The sequence below is a fragment of the Zonotrichia albicollis genome, chromosome 1 (genome assembly GCF_047830755.1).
Source record: "Zonotrichia albicollis isolate bZonAlb1 chromosome 1, bZonAlb1.hap1, whole genome shotgun sequence".
NCBI classification, from domain to species: domain Eukaryota; kingdom Metazoa; phylum Chordata; class Aves; order Passeriformes; family Passerellidae; genus Zonotrichia; species Zonotrichia albicollis.
In genome coordinates this window covers 30,008,844-30,031,534 of record NC_133819.1, presented here as the reverse complement: position 1 = coordinate 30,031,534, position 22,691 = coordinate 30,008,844, and the positions used below count along the sequence as shown (strand labels likewise).

Sequence of the window (22,691 nt, the reverse complement as noted above, 5' to 3'; positions counted from 1 at the left end):
CAGTGTATCATCAGGATCTTCCCCTTCCACTTGATACTGCCTTCCCTCCCCATTCATTTATGTTTCTTACTCAGACAAATCCTCTCCAAGAGATTATAAAATAATTTAGATATGGATTTCCTGGGAGAGAAGAGGCAAAAATGAACGTGGTTACATTCTTTTCTAGGACACTTAAGAGCTTAAAATAAGGCAAAGGGTTAAAACTGCAGGACAGTCTCAGCTATTTAGGTTAGTCTGACCAGCTTAGTCACTAACAGCCGGGTATCCTCAGTTAGAGAAAGGCACAGAGGGCAGCAGATAGTTTTCTGTTGTAGTAGGCTATTTGTCTTGGTGCAGGGAAGGCTTGAGACTTTTAATAAGAGTGTTCAGCAAGCCCTGTTTATTGAAGAGAGCATTAAACATTTATACAGCAAATAATAAGCTCATGAATATTCTGTAACAAGCTATTTATTAGTTACACTACAACATTAGCTCTTCTCTATTCTTTAAGAGTTACATCTCTCTTTTCTTATGTCTCTAGTCTCTCAAATACAGCACTTTGTTATAGTAACACAGCTATGCTCAGTGTCCTTACAAGTGCAAGACTTAGAATTAACCACAGCCTTGTACTTTTCTAATTCCTAGCTACTCTCTCAACAGTTTTCTGCCTTTTAATGGAGAGAGACATTGTCTTAATGGACAGAGACACTATTTGAAGTGCAAGGGTGGGAGCCCTTCCAAAAACATGTCATTGTACATAGAGGCAGAGACTCACTTAGGCCATAGTATTCCAGAGAGAAGATGCATTTCACAGCATTGGCTGCCCCTCAGCACTGCTACTCGACCCCATGAATGGAAATGTAAGTAAATATGTGCACAAGAAACACAAGTCCTTTGCATTATACAAACACAAACTGGCATGGATGTCACAGGTGATGTGAAATGATGGCAAAGTAATTTGAAGTTGTAAGGCATGGAATGAAAACACTTGCTAAGGTTCCTCTCAAACACAGCCATGGTTTCTTGATTTTGCACAAGTTTTTGTTGTATTCTTCTGTTTTGATCTTATTCAGATGGATTCAAACTCTGCAAGAAACTAGCTTGTAAGACTGAATCAGCATTCTTGCACACAACAGGTGGAACCTAATTCTGTCATTAGTATCTCTAATGCTTTCTTCTCTAGTTACAAGAGGCACTGTAAGACTCATTACATTTTTCTCATTGTCCATTACATTCTTTTGATTGTTAGTAATCCAATCCTTTGCTTGAATTATTTTTCCTATATAGTTTATAATGTTCATTACAATATTTCACTGTTTCCCAGGCTTCCTTATTGCTTAGTGTAAAATGTTCTTCTTTGTTATTTTAACTTTGCTTTTAAACTTCTCATTTTTGCCCATTGCTTTTATAGCTTTCTCTCTCTTTTGAGAGATGTGCGTCTTATTTAATTCTCTGATACGGATTCTAAGGATTTTGGAAGTGTTCTCTATTTTCATCCAGTCTTGCATGCAATTCCATGTTTTTTAAAATCTATTTTATTGGGAAAACAAATTAGGAAGAGGTTAAAAATACAACTGATCCATATCATGCATTCATCACTTTTTTAAAGTTTGCCACAACTTTTGATTTCTAAGATATCCTAAATCATACATTATGATGAATAGGCAGCTCAGAATCATTTGGTGAAGGGTGATGTGCTTGCACACAGAGGCCCACTCAGAATTTTTTTGTTTGGGTTTTTTTTTTTAAACTATCAAGCTTTTTTATTGTTTTCAAAAGTTAGCCTAAGTACTTGATCTGCCCAGCAAAACGAGATTTTCTTTTTAAAGCCTATTCTCATTACAGCAAGCACTTTTAATTAAGTAAGCAGAAGTTGTGTCTGAGAAGGAAACCACCTAGCACAGCATAATACTCATAAGTCCAGACAATTAACCACCTTTTTTTTCCCAGCATTTTCTCAATCCATATTTCTTTCTATATCACTAATGCAAAAACATTAAAACAGCAACAGAAACACCCAACCTTATCTTGAACTGAAACTGCCTAGCAACCTTTTCTTCCAGTAGGGTTTCAGAGAAGCAAATGTCTATTTTGCTATTGAATTCTGACGTGAGTTAAATATGTAAGCAGTGGTTATAAAATGTTTTCAAAATGTACAAATCAGACTACATGCAATTGTAAATCTTGTCAAGAGTGTTCTGCTGAACTACTCCTAATTCAGCTCAAATATGCAAATCTCATAACATAAGCAGTTTATCCTCAAAAAATTTCTTAATTAAGATCTCTTGACTTTTCAAGTAGTAGAAATGTCATGTCTTAAAGACACATTCTAGTGCTAGACCCACTAAAATGGAAAGCTAGCATGAACAGCAGTAGTTTCATGCCTGAGCTCTTAATGTCCTATTTTTCCTCTCATCACAAAAAATGTACAAATTGTTGGCTAAATCCCACTCCTCAATTCACAGTCCTTATTGTCCATAAAATTTACTACTAACAAACAGTAAATTTGCATTGCCAACTACAGAAAATTATGGGAAAAAAAGCTTGCTGCATGCTTAGAGCAAAATGCTTTGCAAAATATTTGTAGTTCAGAAATTGAACCCTTTTCCCTACAATATCACACCCATGCAGAACACATTTCTTTTAAAAGAATTAACAGTAGCTATGACATTCTTAAATTTGGCTGAAGTAGTAACATTGAAGCAATACACTTACTAGTTTTAGAAACATTTTACCAAATGAAGACATTAGATTTTACTAGATTTGCCTAACATATGTACCATAATTTCTTTTAAAACATTCACCTAACCCAAGAACTTGAGGTTTAACCAGATTGTGTGTGGGATGACTTTCCATAGCTTTCGCAATATACTTTCTTTTGAGCCATTCCCAAAGCATAGCTCAGCAAGCCCTAAACTGCTTGTTGAACTAGACTGGTGTTTCTCTTAAGACCAATAAAAGATTAAAATAAACAAAATATCTGATTTTAAAGAGCTGAAAAACCATTATACAGCACAGAATTGCTCACAACACTGATTAAAACCAACTCCAAGCTCTGCTACCCAGGTCAGCTGAACTCAGGTTTTTATATGTTTTTAGCCTTTTTAATGTTGCTTTTTAAAGAAAGAGTTAACAGCATTGTTAAGGGTGGAATGTTAAGTGTTTATGCAGTAGTCTCCCTTAAAGGGGGGACATATCCTCAGTCCTACAAAGTGGTACTTGACACAACTCTGTTTTCTTAAGTAGAAGGTAAAACCAACAACTAAGCTGTGTGTATTTTTTTTTTTCCTTAAGTGACTGATACTGAACTTATTTCACAGCGTGATAATTAATCAGTCCAGAAACCCCACACTAAATCAACATGCACCAGCCTACAAAAATGAGAGTTCAGTCACTGCATTTGGAAGACTCAAGCCTTTGCTCACACAGTTGCACTTCCTGTAACAGATGTTCCCAAATTGTGCTATGCATTAGGTGCCACTGCTCCTGATCTGGGTGTGAGAACAAAGACAAAATAAGAAAGAATAGAAAAATAAAAATGGAGTCATAAATAGGTGAAACCACTATGGAATAAATGCTCATTCCTTTAAAAGCATGTGTGTGCATCTTGCTCAAAATACCCCATCAGCCTCCCAGATTCAGAGAAGGTAAAAGGAAGGCAAAATGAGATTTCTAAGGAAGTTGAAAGGCAGTTTGCCATTTCTGAGAGCAAGAAGTGGGCAGGTTGCAGGACCTTGCAACCTGGTAAGTGTAGGATCAGGCATAAACTATTACGTCTTTGTCAGAGAGGGTCAAAAGTGGGTGTGAATTTCTAAGCTTCTAATGCATCAGTGGTAGTTATCAACTTAAAGCTGAGAAAAAAACAAGCCTCAAGAATGACTGCATATGAATATGTATAATGCAGCAGAAACAGAAATAAGTTTGCAGTGCTTTTATGGTTAGCCAGTTGCACCTAGTCACCTGATAAAATTTTAGTTCAGATTTTTTTTTAAAACATACACAAGGAATAAATCATCACTTTTGCTTTTATCTTGTACTTAAAAACTGAAAAGTAAATCTCAGGAAGCATACAGTTGCTCAAATTTGTAATCTCTCACTTGGGCTTTGAAGCTTAGCAACCACATAACAAACTGCATACTGCTTGTGGTTTCAATACTTAGAGGCAATGAACTCTTGTCCCCTAACTATCACAGAGGTGACAGTCACCAGCTGAATCACCAAAACCATATCCTGGCATATACACATTTCTTCTGAGCTATTTCCCATTCAGTTGCTTCTCTTGGTACATCTTCTTTGCTTCTTCAGAAAAAAAAAAGGTCAGCAAGAGGTGCATGGTGGTAAATTGTAACTTATCATCAGACCTATTGATGTGAAATCAATTTTGTGGCTTTAGCCACAAAAAGGGATGGAAAAAGGGCTTCCTAAATTTTTTGAGGCGAGGCACAAAAAATCAAAGATGAAAGTGAAGTAATTTAATTCCTTGTGGAATGAGATCTGTGGGAAGTTGAACCTAGATTAATAGTTTCCTACTCTGAGCCTCTGGTTCCTAAAATCAGAGTTTTCTCTTCCTATAACAATTTTTCAATATGTTAGAACAAAGCAAAAGCTAATCAAATATTACATATTGTTTAAACTGCCATTTTTTAGGCTTTTGGTTTGTAGAAAAGAAGACAAGTTAATGACAACTAGAAAATTACAATCTACTACCATAGATTTTTATCTTTTAATAAATCACTAGTTCTGAAATTGTTTAACCCCTTCTTAAGAAAAAAATCATATTGAAATAACTGTTCCTTTTTGTACATCAGTATTAATTTTATTATAAAGCCTAGGAATCAAAAGTGGTTTTTAAATTCCATTTACAGTTCCCAGTTATTTTCTCATCCATCAGTTTTATTAGGGAACTCACCTCACGCAAACTTGTTCCTAGTACTCAAACATTAATTCTTTTTTTTTTCTCTAATGAAACAGTGTCTTAACTTTACCATCACTGAACTGATGGCTCAACAGCAACTTCATAGGATTTTTGCCTAGGGAATTTCTCTACCATTTTAATTGATAAAACAAACTGTCAATTATATTCCATACATGAGGGAGGACAGTTTATTCTACTGGTAAAAGGCAATGTTGAGTTTTGCAACTACTGCATTAAAAGGATATGGAAGTGAGTTTGGAAGATTTCTTTACAAGACCATTCAATTACAAACCTTGCTATATAAAAATATTAGTGAATAGGCACTTTCTAACAGAAATATCCCTTATTTAAATTGAGAGAAGATATGCATTTCAGCAAAAGAGATGAAGTTGTATTTTTATACCAATCCATAACTCCCCAGCAATTTAGCAGAAGACTTTCAGAAATGACTGAATTATAGCAAGGGAATCAAGTGGGCTTTTGGAGGATTGCTTCCTTTCCAGACCAAGACTGTCTTTTCTCTACTTGGGATATGGGAGTCACTCACAGCTTATTTCACTGCCAGAGCCTATGGGCTTATCTTGTTAAAAGCTACATGCAAAAGTAAATCAAACAAAAAATTGTATAAGCAAGGAGGAAACAGGGGGCTATCCTTATTTTTTCCTCTAAATAAGTAAAATACAACATGCTAAAAAATGCAGCATAAAGAAAAGCATCAATAAAGGAAAGACATCATCCTTCAGTTTGTAGCTCAGATGGAGACACCAAGAGGAGAAAGGGAATTCATTCACAAAGCTAGCATCTTGTGGTGGCCCCACAGGAATTGTATTGCTGAATATGTGAGAACAGAGTTTGATGGGGCAGTCAGAATATATGACCAGTCAGGCAGTGGATGTACTCCAGTAATCCCTACTTTATGCAATCAGTTAGAACTTGTCTTGGGGGGCCAAGGATGTATATATTTCAGCTCATTAGATGTTATACAATGCCACGCACAAAGTGTGCAGTACTGTGCAATTCAAAAAGCACATGGGTTGAATTTCAAGAGGCAATTATTCAGTGGAAAAAAATGAGCATCTCTTTGTTCAATTAAAACCAGAGTTGAGCATGCATCACTAAGGACAACTAATTCCTATTTGTAGGTCCCTTTTAATGTTCACAGCTGGCAGGCAGTAAACCTACATTTTAAGGAGTTTCAGATAACTGCTCATTCTAGTTCTTACAGTTTAGTTCATTTAAGTTTCTAGAATAACTATAGTTAAGTTTTATCATTAACATAATACCTTCTTAAACATGCACAGATTGGACATAGCACTGATGAGCAGGAACTCCTGAGAGACTTTTCCCAGGAAACATTTATCAACACATTACCTGAAACTTTGAAGAGCACATTTGAAATTCGTTACTTTTTACCTCTTTAAAAAGAGGTAAATCATTTAATTTATTATTTTTTTATAATAAATTAATAAATTAAACAATTACAATGACCAAGGTCTGGTAAATAAAATTAGCTTCTAGCTGGATCTCCAAAACCATTCACAAAGCAACAATTCTTTAAGGGAGTAGTTTATGAAAGCTTGTACGCAGCAGAAACTGTTCAAACAGAGGTGAAGCTTTTGTTTACTCAGGAAAAACAAACAGTGTTAGAACTAGCTAGAACTGTAAACATCTACAGAACTCAATCATACATGTCTTATTTCCTGTTGGACTGTATCTGTATTCTGATAAGGCAAAACTAGGCATTTCTCCCATTGGCAAACACACACAGGAAGAAAACTGCTGAGTCACAAACAGCACAGACAGCAGCAAAAACCATTCCAGTATTAACAGATTATTTGTACACATTTTTAATTTGTATTCATACTGAGGCCTTAAATAACTAGGACATATTTCTAAGGTCATTGTCAAGCAAACCATACTTCTACAAATTCAGATGGATGAATTATGAAGCCCGTGGAAGACAGATGTTGAGAGCCCAATGCAAGCTCTAGTTATAATTCTTCACTTAAACTGTCATTGGAGGAGGGAGCAACAGTTGTGGTGATTTGTATTACAAAACCAAAAAGCTCTAAATCACTTTATCTTTAGGTGCTACAGTACAGCAATAACCTTAGCAAACATTACAAGACTTAGAATACACAAGGCCAGAGAAGCAGTGGTATTTCCTCAGGCTAGGCTTTTTATCTTGCTACCTGTTCTAGGTTTCAATGTCATAGAACAGTGTCAATCTCCAGAACACTGATGTTGCTAGAACAGGATAAATTATATTTTAGGCTCTGACCTTGCAAACAGGAGTTGGGAACCCTGAGTAAAATCCACAACAGTATGTATAAAACTAATCTCCCTGTTAACAGGGCCTACAGAGAAATGACAAATGCTCTGCATACTGGGACAGGGTTTTTAAGTAATTTTACAACAGCTTTGTGGAACATAAGAGGCTCCTACAGTGACTTTTCATATGCCTTTGATTAAATAGTACACATAGGGCAGAGGAGATAACCTTTCATTTCTCTTCCTTGCAAAGGGAGTTCTAACAATGATTAGCATCAATCACTGAAATACCAGAAAGTAATAGGAAAATAAAATCCAAAGAACATATTAACTGTTAGCATTCGTATCTGGTTTCTCCTCTTATACTACAAATACACTAACATTTTAAGTTCTTACTTTGTTATATAAACAGAATTTTCAATCTTAGATGTTCTGTTTGCGTTATATTAAATTGCATCAATCCACGGGGGTATCTGATGCTGCCCAGCTGCATCAGATGCTCAATGACACAGCACTCCTAAAAATAAAAGCCAAGATTGTGGAAACATACATATTTTGAGATTTAGAATGATGTCACAGCTACATAGTTCTAATCATCATTTCTGAAGATCAGAATTTAGGACTTCAAAGCTTAAATCCCTACTTATCATCTGTTACGTAAAATACAGGCTAAAATAGTCTGTAGCAGACAGTCCCAAATGGTCAGTGTGAATCTCAGGGGATTGGAGGGAAGGGGGGAGGTTTGGAGGAGGAAAAAAAAAAAAAATAAAGAGACAAGCAGTGAAAGAAGAAGCATGGATTAGGAAATAACATGAATGGTATGGTAGCTTGATACTGAAATAACTATACAATTCCAAGGTTCAAATTTTGTATTAATTTTGTATTTGGGCCAGGGAAAGACAGTACAAAAGGAAACAAGAGTTGGTTTGTTTGGGTTGGGGTTTTTTTCCCCAATATTTTTTTCCTCCAACTCTCAGACAAGATTCAAAGAATTGCATTCAAAACTGTGAAAATTATTTAATGTGCGTGGTACAAAATACCAGATACAGAAAAGTAATTAGAGAACAACCAAACTATGGGGTATTTTCTACCTTGGGTGTAGAAAAACAGCTCAAGATAGTCATGAATAAAGTAATACCAGCCAGACCCACTAGAAGATGCTGGAAGCAGCAAATTCCTACACAGCATCCACATAAACACACCAAAGCAGTAACTGCAGCCTAACTTCACTGCTCTACAGGACTGTAGCTTTTCCTGGTGTGGAGATCAATTATCTATGTATGCAACAACAGGAGCAGGGAAAGGAGGTATAACATGAAAGGGAAGTCACACCTTCAAATAATACACGAGGAAAACTGCATTAGACACACACAGCAGGCAAAAATGATAAATGTCTAAAATAGAGCTACTGTATTATCCTGGTCTTACTGGGCTGCATTTTAATCACTTTTGCGCTTTCAGGTTTCTGTTCCAGACCACCATCTGACACTTGGCAGAAGGGCTATCTGTATCTGCTAGACTGGCAAAATGTTGCTGCCCTTCTCAGTGTGACAGAATAAACACATTGTCTCCCACTTTGCCTGTCTTTCCCATTTCTGCATCTTAGCCATATGCTCCAGAACAGGAACCACATGCAGTCTGTTCTCTCCAGCACATAGCATGATAGAACAGTGGGCATGACAGGAAAAATACATTATCAAAAAATATATTCTATGTGATGACAATGGCTGCACTGCAAATTTAAGCCATACGATGCCAAGGAATGTGTGTTAATTATATTACAAAGTTAAAGAAAAAAGGCAATGCAAACTTAGTGGAAAAAATAAATCTTAATTATTTTGTTATTGCTGTTCTTGCCAGAATCCCTAGCATCCCACATAAGAAACCAATTCTAAACTAATTTTGAGCGGAAACTTTCTTCTATAAATGCAAAATACTGCCCAATAAGCAAGAGAGGGAAAAAAACCCAAATACTTTAAACCACAGGAATTCTTAGTAAAATGGATGAAAGGACAATTAATAAGCAACATGTTGAATTTTGCTTCTAATGTATTGATATGCACACATAGCACAGCTACTTCATTTTAGATTCTGCAAGGCTCTCCTTTATTCTCAGTACACCTTTAAAAAGAAAAATCATGCCCCTAACATTAAAAAAGTGATCAGTCATACAAACTCTACTTTTAACCCTTTAATCTGTTTAACCAAAATCCCAAGAACGATTAAGAATGCTTTTCTTTACCACAGTAGAGTACTCTAATGATTACCAATTAATCATATAACCAACAACCAAAGCTAGAGGCAAAAGGGCTTTTTCCTCTAGTATGCATGGGGAACACAGGCTATGCCTAAATGATTTTCCAGTTGTGCTCCAGATGCTGAGCTCACACTAACCTGCATCCACACAAAGAGCTGTTGTCCCACATTCTACTTTATATTTTTCACTGCTGAATGCACACATGCATGAGCACTTAACAGGAAAATGAAATAATACCAGGACAACACACAAAGGCTTTAGTGATTGTCAGCAGACACCTGCCTGATTCATCCCAGTCTCTTATATATGAAAAGCTTGCCTTAAGCCACTTTGAGAAAGTATCTTACATGCACAAAATAAACACTCCAGCAGTGATTTAAGCTAACCTGCTTGACTTTGAGGACTGCTAATCCACTTCAGTACAGCAGGTAGAAGTGCACAGCTGAGAAGTGACACCACCTTAAACCATTTTTAGCTTTGACTTGCCACACAAGACTTTATAAAGAAACAGACTTGAGACTCACTATTTTAATCCACTACTACAATTTCCTCCTTGAGTAAGGTGAAATCTGTACATATAAAAGTGTGCCTGACATGGGCATACAGGAAGCCTGCTGACATCATGTGGACTTGAAACTACCCCGATCACACCAAACTATAGTGGATGTAAAGGGTCACTTAGCAGCACAATAACTTCATTAACAAAAAAACAACAATCAAAAGCCACTGCTCCAACAGAATACAATCACCAACACTAAGATCTTTTGCAGTTGTGGAAGAGTAAAATGGATGCAATTATTTCCTACAACCTGAAATGCTGCAAGCATGCAGAGGTCTACCATATTTCAGTAGACACTATAGAAAAACTCACCTGTCTCTAGCTCCAGAGAACATTCTGTACCACTCTACCATCTTAATAACTAGGGGAAATTAAACCCCCACTCATTTATTTTATATATATATATATATATATATATATATATAAACACACACACACATTTAGCTTTTAAGTAACACCAGAAAACTCTGTAGATATTTAAGTGAGGCACATTTATTCAAATTGATGTAACTCTTTGATATGTCTTTCACAAAACAGTTCTTTTTCTCCTCACAGACTTCCGACTTCAGAAAACAGACATTCACTGTAGATTATTTAAACTTGGAAAAATGCAAGTGTTTTCTTTGAAAAAAATATCTATTGTTACAGCAAAACCTTGGGTTTCCTTTCAAGCAAGATCATATGATTACGCGTTTATATTTTACTTTCCGCAGGAATTTACACACCCCCCATTTGCATCCTGTTATTCATTTAGCGTTTCCCTTCACTTCAGCATGCTGCGTTAATAAAGTGGAGCCTTGGCTCAGCCTGGGCACTCAAGGTGACAATCAGTGCTCCCTCTTACATTTGTCAGATTTATTCTGCAGGGTTTTCCACAAATATCCAACCACACAAAACGCTCTTTCAAAAAAATCATTCTGAGAAGCACTGCACAGACAGAGCATGAAAATCAAACCTGCGGCTTTTCAGGGCTTTTTTGCTAATTCTGTTCTTCAAAGTACCAATTTTTTTTTCTGAAGGTGAATTTTACTGAAATAAATTTCATGTTATTTAAGACAACTAAAATAGTATAAACATCTTAATTTTCACTCTTCTGCCAGTCACAAATTGATTGCTTTTGTTTATCTTCACTGAAGTCATTGATGTTAGTCTTTAAATACCTTCAGATGGAGACTGATACTAACCTGATTTGTAGTCCTACAACACAAAGATCTGAAAAGAAGTAGCAAAAAGACTTCTTCTGCTAATAAAACCCTTTAAGACAGCTTCTACTGAAGGTATCAATTCTTTTTTTCCCTGTAGAGAAATCATAGCCTTAAACTCTAAATCATAGCCTTAAGCTTTTTTCCAGGACTTTCAAGTGCAAATGGGGGGGGAAGAAGCAGGAAGACTAAAAATCAAGCAGTCCCATTCCACAAGAAATGGGAATGAGAAATTAAGATTTACTATTATCACTCCCTCCCAAGTAAGACAAAAACTTGCAATTTTGGAATTATTTTAGAAAACATCATTAAAGCAACCACAACAAAACACATTTCATTGAGATGAGAACTTCTTCAATTCACCAAGAGAACACAGACAAGTAAAATAATTTCTTTTACAGCAGTCTACCTGAGACAACCTCTTGCAAAGATTTTCATGAAATTGAGGTGCCAAGAGAACTTTCATTTGATGGGAGAAAATATTTGCATTTGACAAAGCACAGCTAGAAATATTTGGTCAGCTCTAGCTTTAGAGCTTAGACTTCATACTAAGAATTGTCCTGACAATCACAGAAATCAAGAAACTCAGATATATCCTTCAAACAATAAAATAGAATATAAATTCATAAGCACTAATAAACTAAAGCCACAATAAATGAAAACTAACATTCTGTATGCCCGTAGGAAAATGTGGAACTATTTTAGACAGGTTTCTTGAACCCTTTCATCCATATTTTGGAGGCTGAGACAATCTTAAACTGAAGAGGACAGAGGTTGTTTTAACGCCAAAGAAAACTTGAAATTTAATATCAACTTCATTGCAATCAAGATTCTTGAGCTACAGCTGATCAATAAGATTTCATCTTCAATATAATAACTGCAAAATCTCAGTGACTGATAAAAAGAAAATCAATTCAATACAAGCTTCTTGCTTTATTCCTGCAATGAATAGGATCAGACTACTCCTTCCTTTTAAGAACCTGTCACGAAGCCAAGCAGTGCATCCCACCCTACAGAGCATCTCAGGTAGAGAGAGAGAGGGGGACAGGGCTCCTTAGCCAGCTCAGAGGTGACCAAGGACACACACTGCTGACCCCATGACTACTCCGAGTGCTGCTGTATTGCCCTGGCCACAACTGGGGTCAGTGCACACCTGCCCACATAACTGCAGAACCTTAGCTGTCACTTTAATGCCTCATGTCCTGCCTTAATCAGGGCTTGGACATGGGAAAGATTTTGTCTCTATCCTTTACAAGTCACCTTTGCAATAAACTGTAGGAAGGGGCACTATCAATTACTCTGTATCAAAGCAAAGTCATTTTTGATGAATCTTTAAGCAAAATACAGCTGGATGGGAAGTCCTATGACATACTTTGAAACAGTAATAGTTTTACTAAGGCAATTTTCAGAGGGGGAAAAGAGAAATCTCTTGGGTATCTTTGACAGTCTGATGAAAAGGATTGAAGGACTCATTAAGGGTAATATTACTTCCAAAAGCAAAGCTTTGAATGACTGGTGACCTAAGTGAAATGTAAGTAGTTACATTTGGTTTCAAGAAAGTGGAAAGCTTACTTTATGCAGTTACATTCATGCAACTGGAAGTTCCATTAAAATGCAGATAAATTTAACAGTTTTAAGCACTTAAACAGCTGAAACCAACATACAGTATAAACCGAATTTTACAAGCAGTTCAAACCCAAATAAATTCCCAATGCTTACCATCAAAAAAGCTTTTTGCTCTTAGGTAGCTGACGCTAAGCCTAAGCACAGAGAGCTTGTCCAGCTTGGCGATGACATCCTGCGGGAAGGGCAGCAGGCTCGCCAGGCGGTCCAGCTCCGCATTCAGGCGGTCCCTGTGTCTCTTGGAGGGATTGGATTTGGCTCCTTCAGCTGGGGATGGCTTCACACTGCAGCAGAAAAACAAACACGATGTAAACGCCAGCTTCTTTCCAAAATGAGGGCAAATATTTGCTGTGCCTAATGTTACACATGGTCTCAAACTGTAACAACCAAAATGTTTTCCCGAGCGACTGTTTCCCATTGGGGAAAAAAAAAAATAACTTAAAATGGCCTTATCCCCCCTCCAACATGCGCATTGTTCAATGAAGCAGTTTGAGCTAAAATGTCTACTTGAACTTTTGAATGTACATTCAAAACCTTTTAGATTCAGCAATTTTTATAAAAATCTTCCTATGCTTTCAGTCACGTATCACTTGAGTTCTCCCGAATGTCAGTATTCCAAATATACCAATAACTTTCAGTAATATTTGCGTACAAATAAATTTGGCAGCACACTTTTTCACTTCAATAACAATTTCTCACGGATGTCCTTAATTTTTATCAGTTTGGAACAGGCTAGTATTAACTGAATATAGCAAAAGTTTTAGTAACTCCCTAGGCATCCAAAATTATACTAAAAACCATGAGATATAGCTCTGCCAGCAGGTAAAATTTTTGCAGGAAACACTGTGAGCTCATCCCTTAAATCATCTCGCAGTAAAAGGCACTTCATTTGAGTACAGCACGGGAAAAGCACGCCTTTGTACAGTACAAAGAATTTAAAAATCTTTGTGTTATGAATTACATAATGAAGTTTTTGTAAACTTGCTATTTTCCATTCACATCCACCCTGAGCTTCAATTCCAGATACTTGGATACTCACCCCTTCCCACATACCAGAAGTCTGGGAAAAGGTTTAAACCCCTAATCATTTAAATTACTACTAGTCATTACAACCCAATACTGAAACCAAATAATTTGTGTGCCTAAGCCATAGTACATTTTATGTTCTTTATTAAACAGTCTTCTAATTAGAGAGTGAGTCATTGTCACTTTTCCAGTACTGCAGTTCTACGTGAGATCTACAGCAGTTATCAATTTGTGCTGCTCTCACAGAAATGTTGGTTCTGCAAGAGGCATCACCCAAAAATACTGAGCAGAAAGACATTCAGCAGCTAATTTCTTCAGTATTTCATTTAATCTGCTCCCAACTGTCATCCTTATATCAATTACATGATGAGCAATTGCAAAAGCTACAATAGTTATTTTTGCCACTGCTGGAAGTAAACCATACAGAAAAGTAATTTCATCTTGTATTTTCAATCAAATGAGTACTGATAGAATGGACACTCTTAGCTTGCTTTTACTTGATGTTTCAGTTACACCTCTTGTTAGTTTAAATCCAAGCCCTTCTTTTTACAGCCTTGGCTTATTCAATTGTCACTTATCAAAAACTTGCACTTCAGCCTGGCTGCCTGCTCCCCAGCACTACAACTGCCTTTGTCCACATCAAAGGAGCCTTATGTGGAGCCTGGAAATGCAGAGACACCATAATGCAAAATGTTGGTAACAGACAGAAATATAACATATCAGCAGAAATTACTTCCCAGATGGATAAAGTTAAACTTGCTGCGGAATAAATATTATAAATTAGTAGTGTTTTAGCCTAAAAACATTTGAAAAGCTGGCAAAACAGTTGAATCAAGAATTAGGAAAAATCTTCCTCTTTAAAAAAACCATAGGTTCATCATCAATGTCAATGGATGACTAACTACTTGGTTAAATGGGTGCTTCGGTCACAAATCATGATTTTGACACCAGCAGTTCACCATATTCCCAAGTGAACATTAAATAATTTAGCAAGGTTTCCTTCATATTCTCTTATGCTGGTAGAAAATTAATTTGTACAAGCCATGTAATTAGCTAAACTTATATATAGCCCTAAAAAAAAATAAAGTTAAGAAATCATCAAACATTAGCAGCAACATTAAAGGGTATTTCTTAAATATTTTTATCTATTAGACTGTTTCTAAATGTAGAAACAAAATAACAAATTTCAAACATTAAGAATGTAACAGTTGTATAACAAGCAGTGAGCAGGTAATTACTATCAAATCAAAGTGGTTTGCTTCTGAAAAGCAGAGGACCTCATAGAAACCATTTAAGACATGCAAACTTTACAAAACATACCAGCACTAAGTAACAGGCTTTTCTATCTTAACAACTGTCCCCTGCTTTGCCTTAAACTTGCAAATTGACAAAGCAGCTAAAACTATGTTCAACTTGCAGCCATCTCATCAGATTGTCAGTTAGATATGATTGTTTTTCTACTTTTCATTTACTTTCTAAAGATTTTTCTTACTTTTATCTAGCTGAAAGCATTTCTGAATACTAAGATACCCATATTTGCATCACAAATCTTGCCATATTTTCTCCCCCAAATCAAACACCGATTATCCCTAATTTTCCCCTTTGTCACCCAACTAAAACTCATTATATAAAAATGGATCCTTCAGTGACAGAGGGAAGGAGGGCAGAAATGCTGGGGGCATAAGCAGCAACTTAACCATTTTCCATCCATTTATATTTGATGCTAAAGGCAGCCCAGATTCAACGCAGAAAATTGTCTTCAAGGCAAATTACATACTATGTCAAGATTAAATCCATGCATGTGCTTTATTTAAAAGAAAAAAGAAGAAAAAAAAGACTAAAAGAAGGAATGTATTTAAGCTGATCTTTCCATTCTTAATCTTCTACCTCTCATAGAAAATCTGTATTCTCTAACAAAGGCCAGAGGTCTCTGTACACTCCGTGCCTCTGGACTTATCTACAGCCCTTGTCACCCAAGAGCTGCAAGGCAAGCAAGAACACTTAATTTTTTGATTTAACAATTTTAAAGCATTTCCATCACAACACCAGCTGACTGCTGTTTTCACAGGTCTGCTACAGCATAATTAATTGGAAGTTTTCACTACACATGCTCATCATGTGCACCTTCAAAGGCATTAACCTCAAATGTTTAAAAAGTGCACAATTACATGTCTTAATTATTATCAAAAGGCAAAATTAAGTTTCAATATTTACATGCTCATTTGTATTATTTTAGAGGGAAATTTTAGTAGTTTCTGAGAAAATGCAAAGAGAGAACAAGTTTTTGTTCATAACAACATAAAACACTGGGGGGAAAAAGTAGAAAAGCCAAACATTGAAAAGCATGATACCTTAATAACAAGACTGAAGTGTGAAATGAAATCAGAGAACAAATGAATACGCAAAAAGAATACTACAGAGAGAGACACGTTTTTAAAAGACTAATTTGTTAAAACCCCCTAATTATTAGTTCATTAGAACTATCTTATTCCTTAGGAAAGAGGGATAAAAGGAAAAACATACAAGCCACCTAACTAATAGATTTCATCTTCTCAGCTTTGAATATTTTTCATCTCATATTTAATAGTACATGCAATAACATATCTTTTTCCTGTGCACAGATTTTCACTCAGAGGAGGCCAGGTATATAAAATCAGTGGTGAAACTAAGCAAGTAATAGAATCCTAAAAAATATATATTTATTTACTTTAGCAACTAAAAAGTACTTCTAAGGATTTTGTTTTATTTCCCACACTGAATTTACAATTGCTGAAAATTCAGCTGATGGTTCCTTTGGAAACAACAGATAAGAATTACAGACTATCAACCTGTTAAAGTTATTGTCAACCAATCTTAAAAGGGCAGAGACCCTTTCCATGGCTCTTTAGCAGAGACTGAAACCAGTCAAGATTCAAACTGCTGAAGGGATAAAGTTGTTTTATTAAAAAAATCTCAATCAATGACATGCTACTCATCTGATGCTGGGCTACTATTTGCCATCCAGTACCAAATAGTTAGTGCAGGTTGGTTTGGTGCATTAAGGACTCAACCAGAGTGATAGAAACATCCAGAACACCAATCAAGGATGAAAGTCTGACACTCAATTTTAACATATTTCACAACTTTTTAAGATAACAAGCCAGCATTTATTGGGGAAAAAGAAACAAAAAATTATGTTCCTGCCTACTGACCACGTTACTTATATATGTATACCTCCATTTGATGTAGATTCTCTTTCTAAAAAGCATTCTTTTGCAAGAAACATTAACCAAAACCAACCAATCAAAAAACCCCAAAAACCTTAAAACAAGAGACTTTTAACATGTAACATAGAGTTACCTCAAGACTGACAAATATATATATATATAAGAAGTTTATTCTATGTAAGACAAGTCTTACTACCTACAATTCAAATAAGAGGTGCAGACTGCTTTGTGACAGATACTTCTTTACACAAAGGAACTTTAATGATTATTTTTCTTTTCTGATGAACTTCCTTTTTGAAAGCTTATTCTGGCACTTTTTGCTTGTTTGCCTTGAATGAACACATAAATAGTTCCAATTTTTTTAATTAAAATGTGTTTTCTGCTTTCTAATACTACTATGACTACTCATTACTAAAGATCAATCAGTCAAAACTCTGGAGTACTTAATGTCCCAAATACATTTAAGATAACAAAGAAGAAAACTCTATCATATTTTTTTTATTTGATCTACTAGATAAACAAATCATTATGCTTTTTGCCTCTGCATAGCATGAAACATTTAGAACTCCCCACCCCATTCCTTGTCTATTACATTCATCCAGTTATACAAAACAATTCTTATCCCAACACTGAAAAAAAGAAAAACAAACCAAATCAGAGCTAGTAGGCAGAAAGATATAAAAACTGCAAGTTGGAGCTGTACTTATATAATACCTTTCATCTCACGTTAGAATCTATCTGCAGTAAACCCCACTTTCATAAAACTTGCATTTTTTCCCTCCAACTACAATGCTACTAAATTAGTTCACGTTTAATCACTAGACAAAAGAAGTTGAAGACTTGGAAAAAAAGACAAAAACAGAAAGCAGGGGCCACGCATTGCTCCCCACGCCTCAGTGGGGAGTGGAACATCCCCCAGCCCTGCTGCCACCAGGGGGACTCACAGGGTTTAAACCTTAAAGAGGGAGGAAATTGAAAGACTCCAAGGTATTGAGAAAGTGATTTCTGTAGCACATCACAAGCAATTGCAGTGCACGTGTTTAGCATCTTTTTTTTCTCTCCCCTTACATGACAAGATAACAAGATGAATTGCAGGAACAACTGCCTATTATGTTCCCCCACAACTGTGTTTCTTTTTCAGCGGCAGTACTGTAATTCCCAACTGAATCAAAAAAAGGACATTTCAACACTTAGCAGAGTCAGACAACAGCCTGTGATTCCCTCTCAAATTCAGCTCTCTACAGGGCAATAGTAGAACCTGGGAGCTGAGTTGTAAGGAGGAAGTTTCTTAAATTGTTATAGAGTTATGACCATGGCTTTCATGAGTTATTTGTACCTGAAACAAGAACTATTTCTTCTGTTTAATTTTTTTCCCATGGCAACTGTGGCATAGTTAGACCTTCTTCCATTTCTATGAGCTGTCCACACATCTTACTAATTATTATGCTCCATTAAGAGGTACATATATGACAAATAAAACATTAGAACTATCAACAGATATAATTTCTTCTACAAAAGATATTAGTCCTGGTAAAGTATCACCTCTACCTTTTCCGGTTCTACTTTTTTTTTTCTGAATCACTAAATTCTACTGAGAGGAGGAAAAATTGAATTTAAACAGATTAAAATGACAGTAGTGTCAAACCTTTATTAGCCAGCACCAAGTACATCTTTCCTCTCTCCTGCAATCAGTTAAAAAAGGTTTATCTGTCTCACTTTTTTTTTTTGGCCTAAAGGAGTGGTTTGTATGTAGTTATCTGAGAAATCAGAGCCCTCTGACCCACTAGCAACATTCTCCAAGGCTGGCCCAACAGAAGCAGCAACCAAAGAGCATAAGGTATTTTGAGAGTAAAAAAACCACATGAACCTGATAAATGTGTTAAAAGCAAGATAAATGTCTTACATAAAAATAATTTCCAGTAACCCAAGCAAGGTGGGTTAATAATTAGCCTCCACTTCAATAACAGGTGAACAAACTGTTTCAATATGAATGTGTTTATTTTGAGAAGAAACTTTTCCCTGTGATCCTAAGGCCAATAGATAAATAGTTCCCATTAGTAATAAAGCTTCCAGTTCAACTAATCACAGCAGTTCAGCCAACTTACATAACAAGAAGATACAGGGAAAAGGACTACTTACATAGACACTACAGTAAGGTAAAACAAAAAGGTTTTACATCCTCTATCTAAGGCTAACTAATATTTAATAATAAGGAGATCTTACCAGCAAGGCAGAACACCTCACCATTCACAATCAGTACCACTTGCCTTTAGCTATTAGTAAGCTACAAATGCCACCGGTACATTTCATTTCCTCATGAACAAACACTGAATTCATTCTTAAAATCAAAAACTACAGCGTCAATTTAATTAGGTACCTCTGCATTTTTTATTTGGAAATGAATGGTCAAAAAAGCAGGCACTGATGTTTTCATAATTAATGCATTTTCTAGCAGGGGAATTATATACACACACACATATATAGACATATACACACATCCACACATTTTTCGGCTTTTTTTCCTAATTTGTGGGTAAAAACCCAAGCTATGTACATGCATTCATTCTAACAACTCCAACCATAAAGAAGCAAGCACTCAAGCTAATTCCCTTCACCCCGAGAGTGAATTGTCTGGTGTGAATCTAAAAACATATCATTCACAACACGATTTGATAAAAAATTTTCCATTCTCTCCTTCTACACTTTTGTAGCCCTTGTAGTTATTTTACACCTACAGATGTAGCCCAGAAAACGCCCTTGGATTTTTTGAGCTTTGCTGATTTTTCTTGCAACTCGGTAGTTTACCTTTGCTACTTTTTATGACTTAGAGATTCTTGACTTTCAGTTGAAAGTGCAAGTTAAGCATCTCTTCTAGCCTAAAAATTCCCCTCTCCCGAGAGCAACGTTTCAGTGAATCATATAAAACCTAGGATGCCAACCTAAAGCAGGTGCAGCAAACAAAATTACTCCGGCACTAAACTGTTCCCACAGTTTCAAAAATATAAATTAATACACAAAAAGCCACTATATAGCCAGGGTGGGTTTTTTTTTCCTTTTCCGACTGGTCCACAGCACTTGGGTTTCTTTGACTCTGCACAAATAAGCGCATCTCACGCGGTACCGGAGGGTTCAAGAGGAGGGCTCAAGCCGGGGGTTCAGCCCTCCCAGGCAGGCCCTAAATCGGGGATGGGAACCGGCCAAGCCTTTCCCGACTCCGACCCGCGTTCTCCGCAGAGACACCTGAGCAGGCCGGGAGCGGTGCGGGGGGAGCGCGGCCCTCGCCCACGGCGGCCCCGCACGGAGCCGTCACCTCAGATGCCTCCCAATGTAGGTCAGCCGGCTGCGCCGCGCTGCCGGCACCGCTCCCTCCTTCCACCGCCCCGACCCTCCGCGCCCCGAGCCTCCCTTCTTCTTTTTCATCGGGGTGGAGGGAAAACCCCTAAAAGCAGTAAGAGTCCTGCCGGCACCCCGAACCAGCAGCAGCGCTCCTGGCGCCCCTGCCCCGCACCGCCCCCGCCGGGGCCCGCGGCGCGGAGCGGGGCAGGACGGCGCGGCCGCGGGAAGCCCGGCGCTCGCTCTGCCCTCCTCGCCTCGCCCCTCGCCCGCCCGCGGCTCCGCTTACATTTTCTGCACAGGTTTCCGCCGCTTGCGACTGGCGTAGGTGACATTGGGGTTCATCCTGCCGCGGCTCTAGCGCCCCGCGCCGCGGGCGCCGCCGGCCGGGGGCCGCCGCCCCTGCTGCCCGCCTGGCCCCGACTGCCGGGAGCGGGCGAGCCCCACCGGCGCCGCAGCCCTCGCCTCGCTCCACCCGCGGGCCCCGCTCCTGCTGCCCGCGGCCGCCCGGAGCTCGCTCGCTCGCTCGCTGTGGCGGTGGCGCCTTCCCCGGGCGGGCGAGGACGGGAGGCGGAGGCGCTGCGGGGCGGGTTCCCAGGTGATCGGCGGCGGCTACACCCACTCACCGCCCCCGGAGGGCACAGGTATGGGGGCGGTCGGGGCTTTCCAGCGCCGCTCGCGCCGCGTCTCCCCGCCGAGGCGACGCCGTCTCCCCGTCGGCTCCTCTGCGGCGGTGGGAGGGTGCGCGGCGGGCTCTGCACCCCGGCACGGCCGCCGTCTGCTGGCCGAGCGCCTGTCAGAGTGCGCGGCGCCGGGACCGCCCCGCAGCGCCCGGCCCGGCCCCGCGCCCGCGCCCGGCCGGGTCCCGCCCCGCCCGCTGACAGCCGCTACCGCCCCTCGCCGGGGAGGCCCCTCGCGGCGGCGGCGGGCGCAGGAGCAGGGGCGGCCGCGCCGCCATGTTGGGAAGGTCACGCCGGGAGAGGCAGGACCGGCGTGGCGGCGGCGGGAGCGCTCCGGGCTGGGCACGGGGATGGGAGACGGAAAAACCCCGAGCCTCTGGTGGCCGGGGAGCGATGCGAGCGGGGCTCCCGCGGCCAGTGAGAAGGAAGGTCAGCTCCGAGCGCTCATGCAGCCCCAGTAACAGAAAGTAATCAGGGGACGGAAGGGGCGAATCACAGCGTTAAGGCTGAAAGACAAATGACACCATCTCCGTGGCACCGTGATGTCCGTGCCTGTCACTCCACGTCCCCCGTTGCCCCCGCCTCTTCCCGCCTCCGCCGGACTGACACCGTCACAGCCGCAGGTCGCCCCAGCAGAGAAGCCCAGAATAACAGGCGACCGCCCAAAATAGGGGGTTATTGGGGGAGAAGCGGAAAGGCACCGGGCTCCACAGAGGACAAGGACAGCAGGACACCTGGGGACAGAACGGGAATCACTGGGGGCAAGGTTGTCGCTCGCCAAGCACCGGGAGGACCGGCGGGTCTCGGTGACCGGGGACGCGGCTCATGTCCCATTAGGTGACGAATCTCTGAGACATTGCGCTGATATTTTCGGCTAAACATGGAAAGAAGCCGCATGGGAAAGTTACTGCCAAATTGCTGACGAGTAAAACTGTCCGAGGAGACCCCGGTGCCGATCTGACCCGCCGTCCCTTCCCCTGCCCGTTCTCTCCCTCCGGTCCCTTTCGCCGCCGCTGCCTCAAGCATCCGAGCTCTTCCCTCCCCTGGAATAACCGCAATAAATTTTGTCCCAGCGCTAAACTTGAGAGCCCCAGGAGTCGCCCTGTGTAAACACAGGTTGTTCGCGGTCAGGCTGAGACTACAGTCGGGAAGAGCACCCTTTTCTCCCTTGCCGAGGCACCCGCGCCCCGTGGGGACGGCTCTGCCCCGCCGGAGCGGGACCGCAGCACCCGGCTTGGCCCCGGCCCCTGCCCCGGCCCCGCGGTGCGATCCCCGCAGCCGGCTCTCCGCTGGCGGGAGGCCGAAGCAGTGTCCGTGGTGCTGCTCTGGCTGCCCGTCCGCACGGCCGGCCGGGCTGCCGGCATCGCTGCCCGTTGCGGAGCTTGCCCTTTCCTCCGCCGCTTACACGGAGAGGAGCCCCGCTTGCACGGTGTTTCTGCAGCGCCCTACCCACGGAGGAGATAGCGGTGGTCCCGGTGTTACCGTACGGCAAAAACCTGGGGCAGAGCGCGGCGCCCACCCCGCGGCCCAGCGGCCTCCTCGGGGCGGTGCAGTCGGGCATTAGGCACACTTGGTTATCAGTTAATTGCTCGGGTTTAGCTCCCTGCCATCCTGTGCCAGGGGCAAAGTGCACTGAAGCC

General features: G+C 39.9%; 1 protein-coding gene across 1 annotated transcript in view; it reads right to left on the bottom strand.

The window, feature by feature from the left end:
* The window catches only part of AHR (aryl hydrocarbon receptor), a 62,635-nt gene extending 41,473 nt beyond the window's left edge, over positions 1-21,162 (bottom strand). Inside the window, exons 1-2 of the mRNA XM_005480845.4 lie at positions 20,661-21,162; positions 12,903-13,090 (exon numbers count right to left, since the gene is read on the bottom strand). Coding sequence (XP_005480902.2) covers positions 12,903-13,090; positions 20,661-20,716 — 244 coding nt within the window. The 5' untranslated portion in view covers positions 20,717-21,162. The remainder of the gene's footprint in view (positions 1-12,902; positions 13,091-20,660) is intronic.
* Between the last annotated feature and the right edge of the window lie 1,529 nt (positions 21,163-22,691).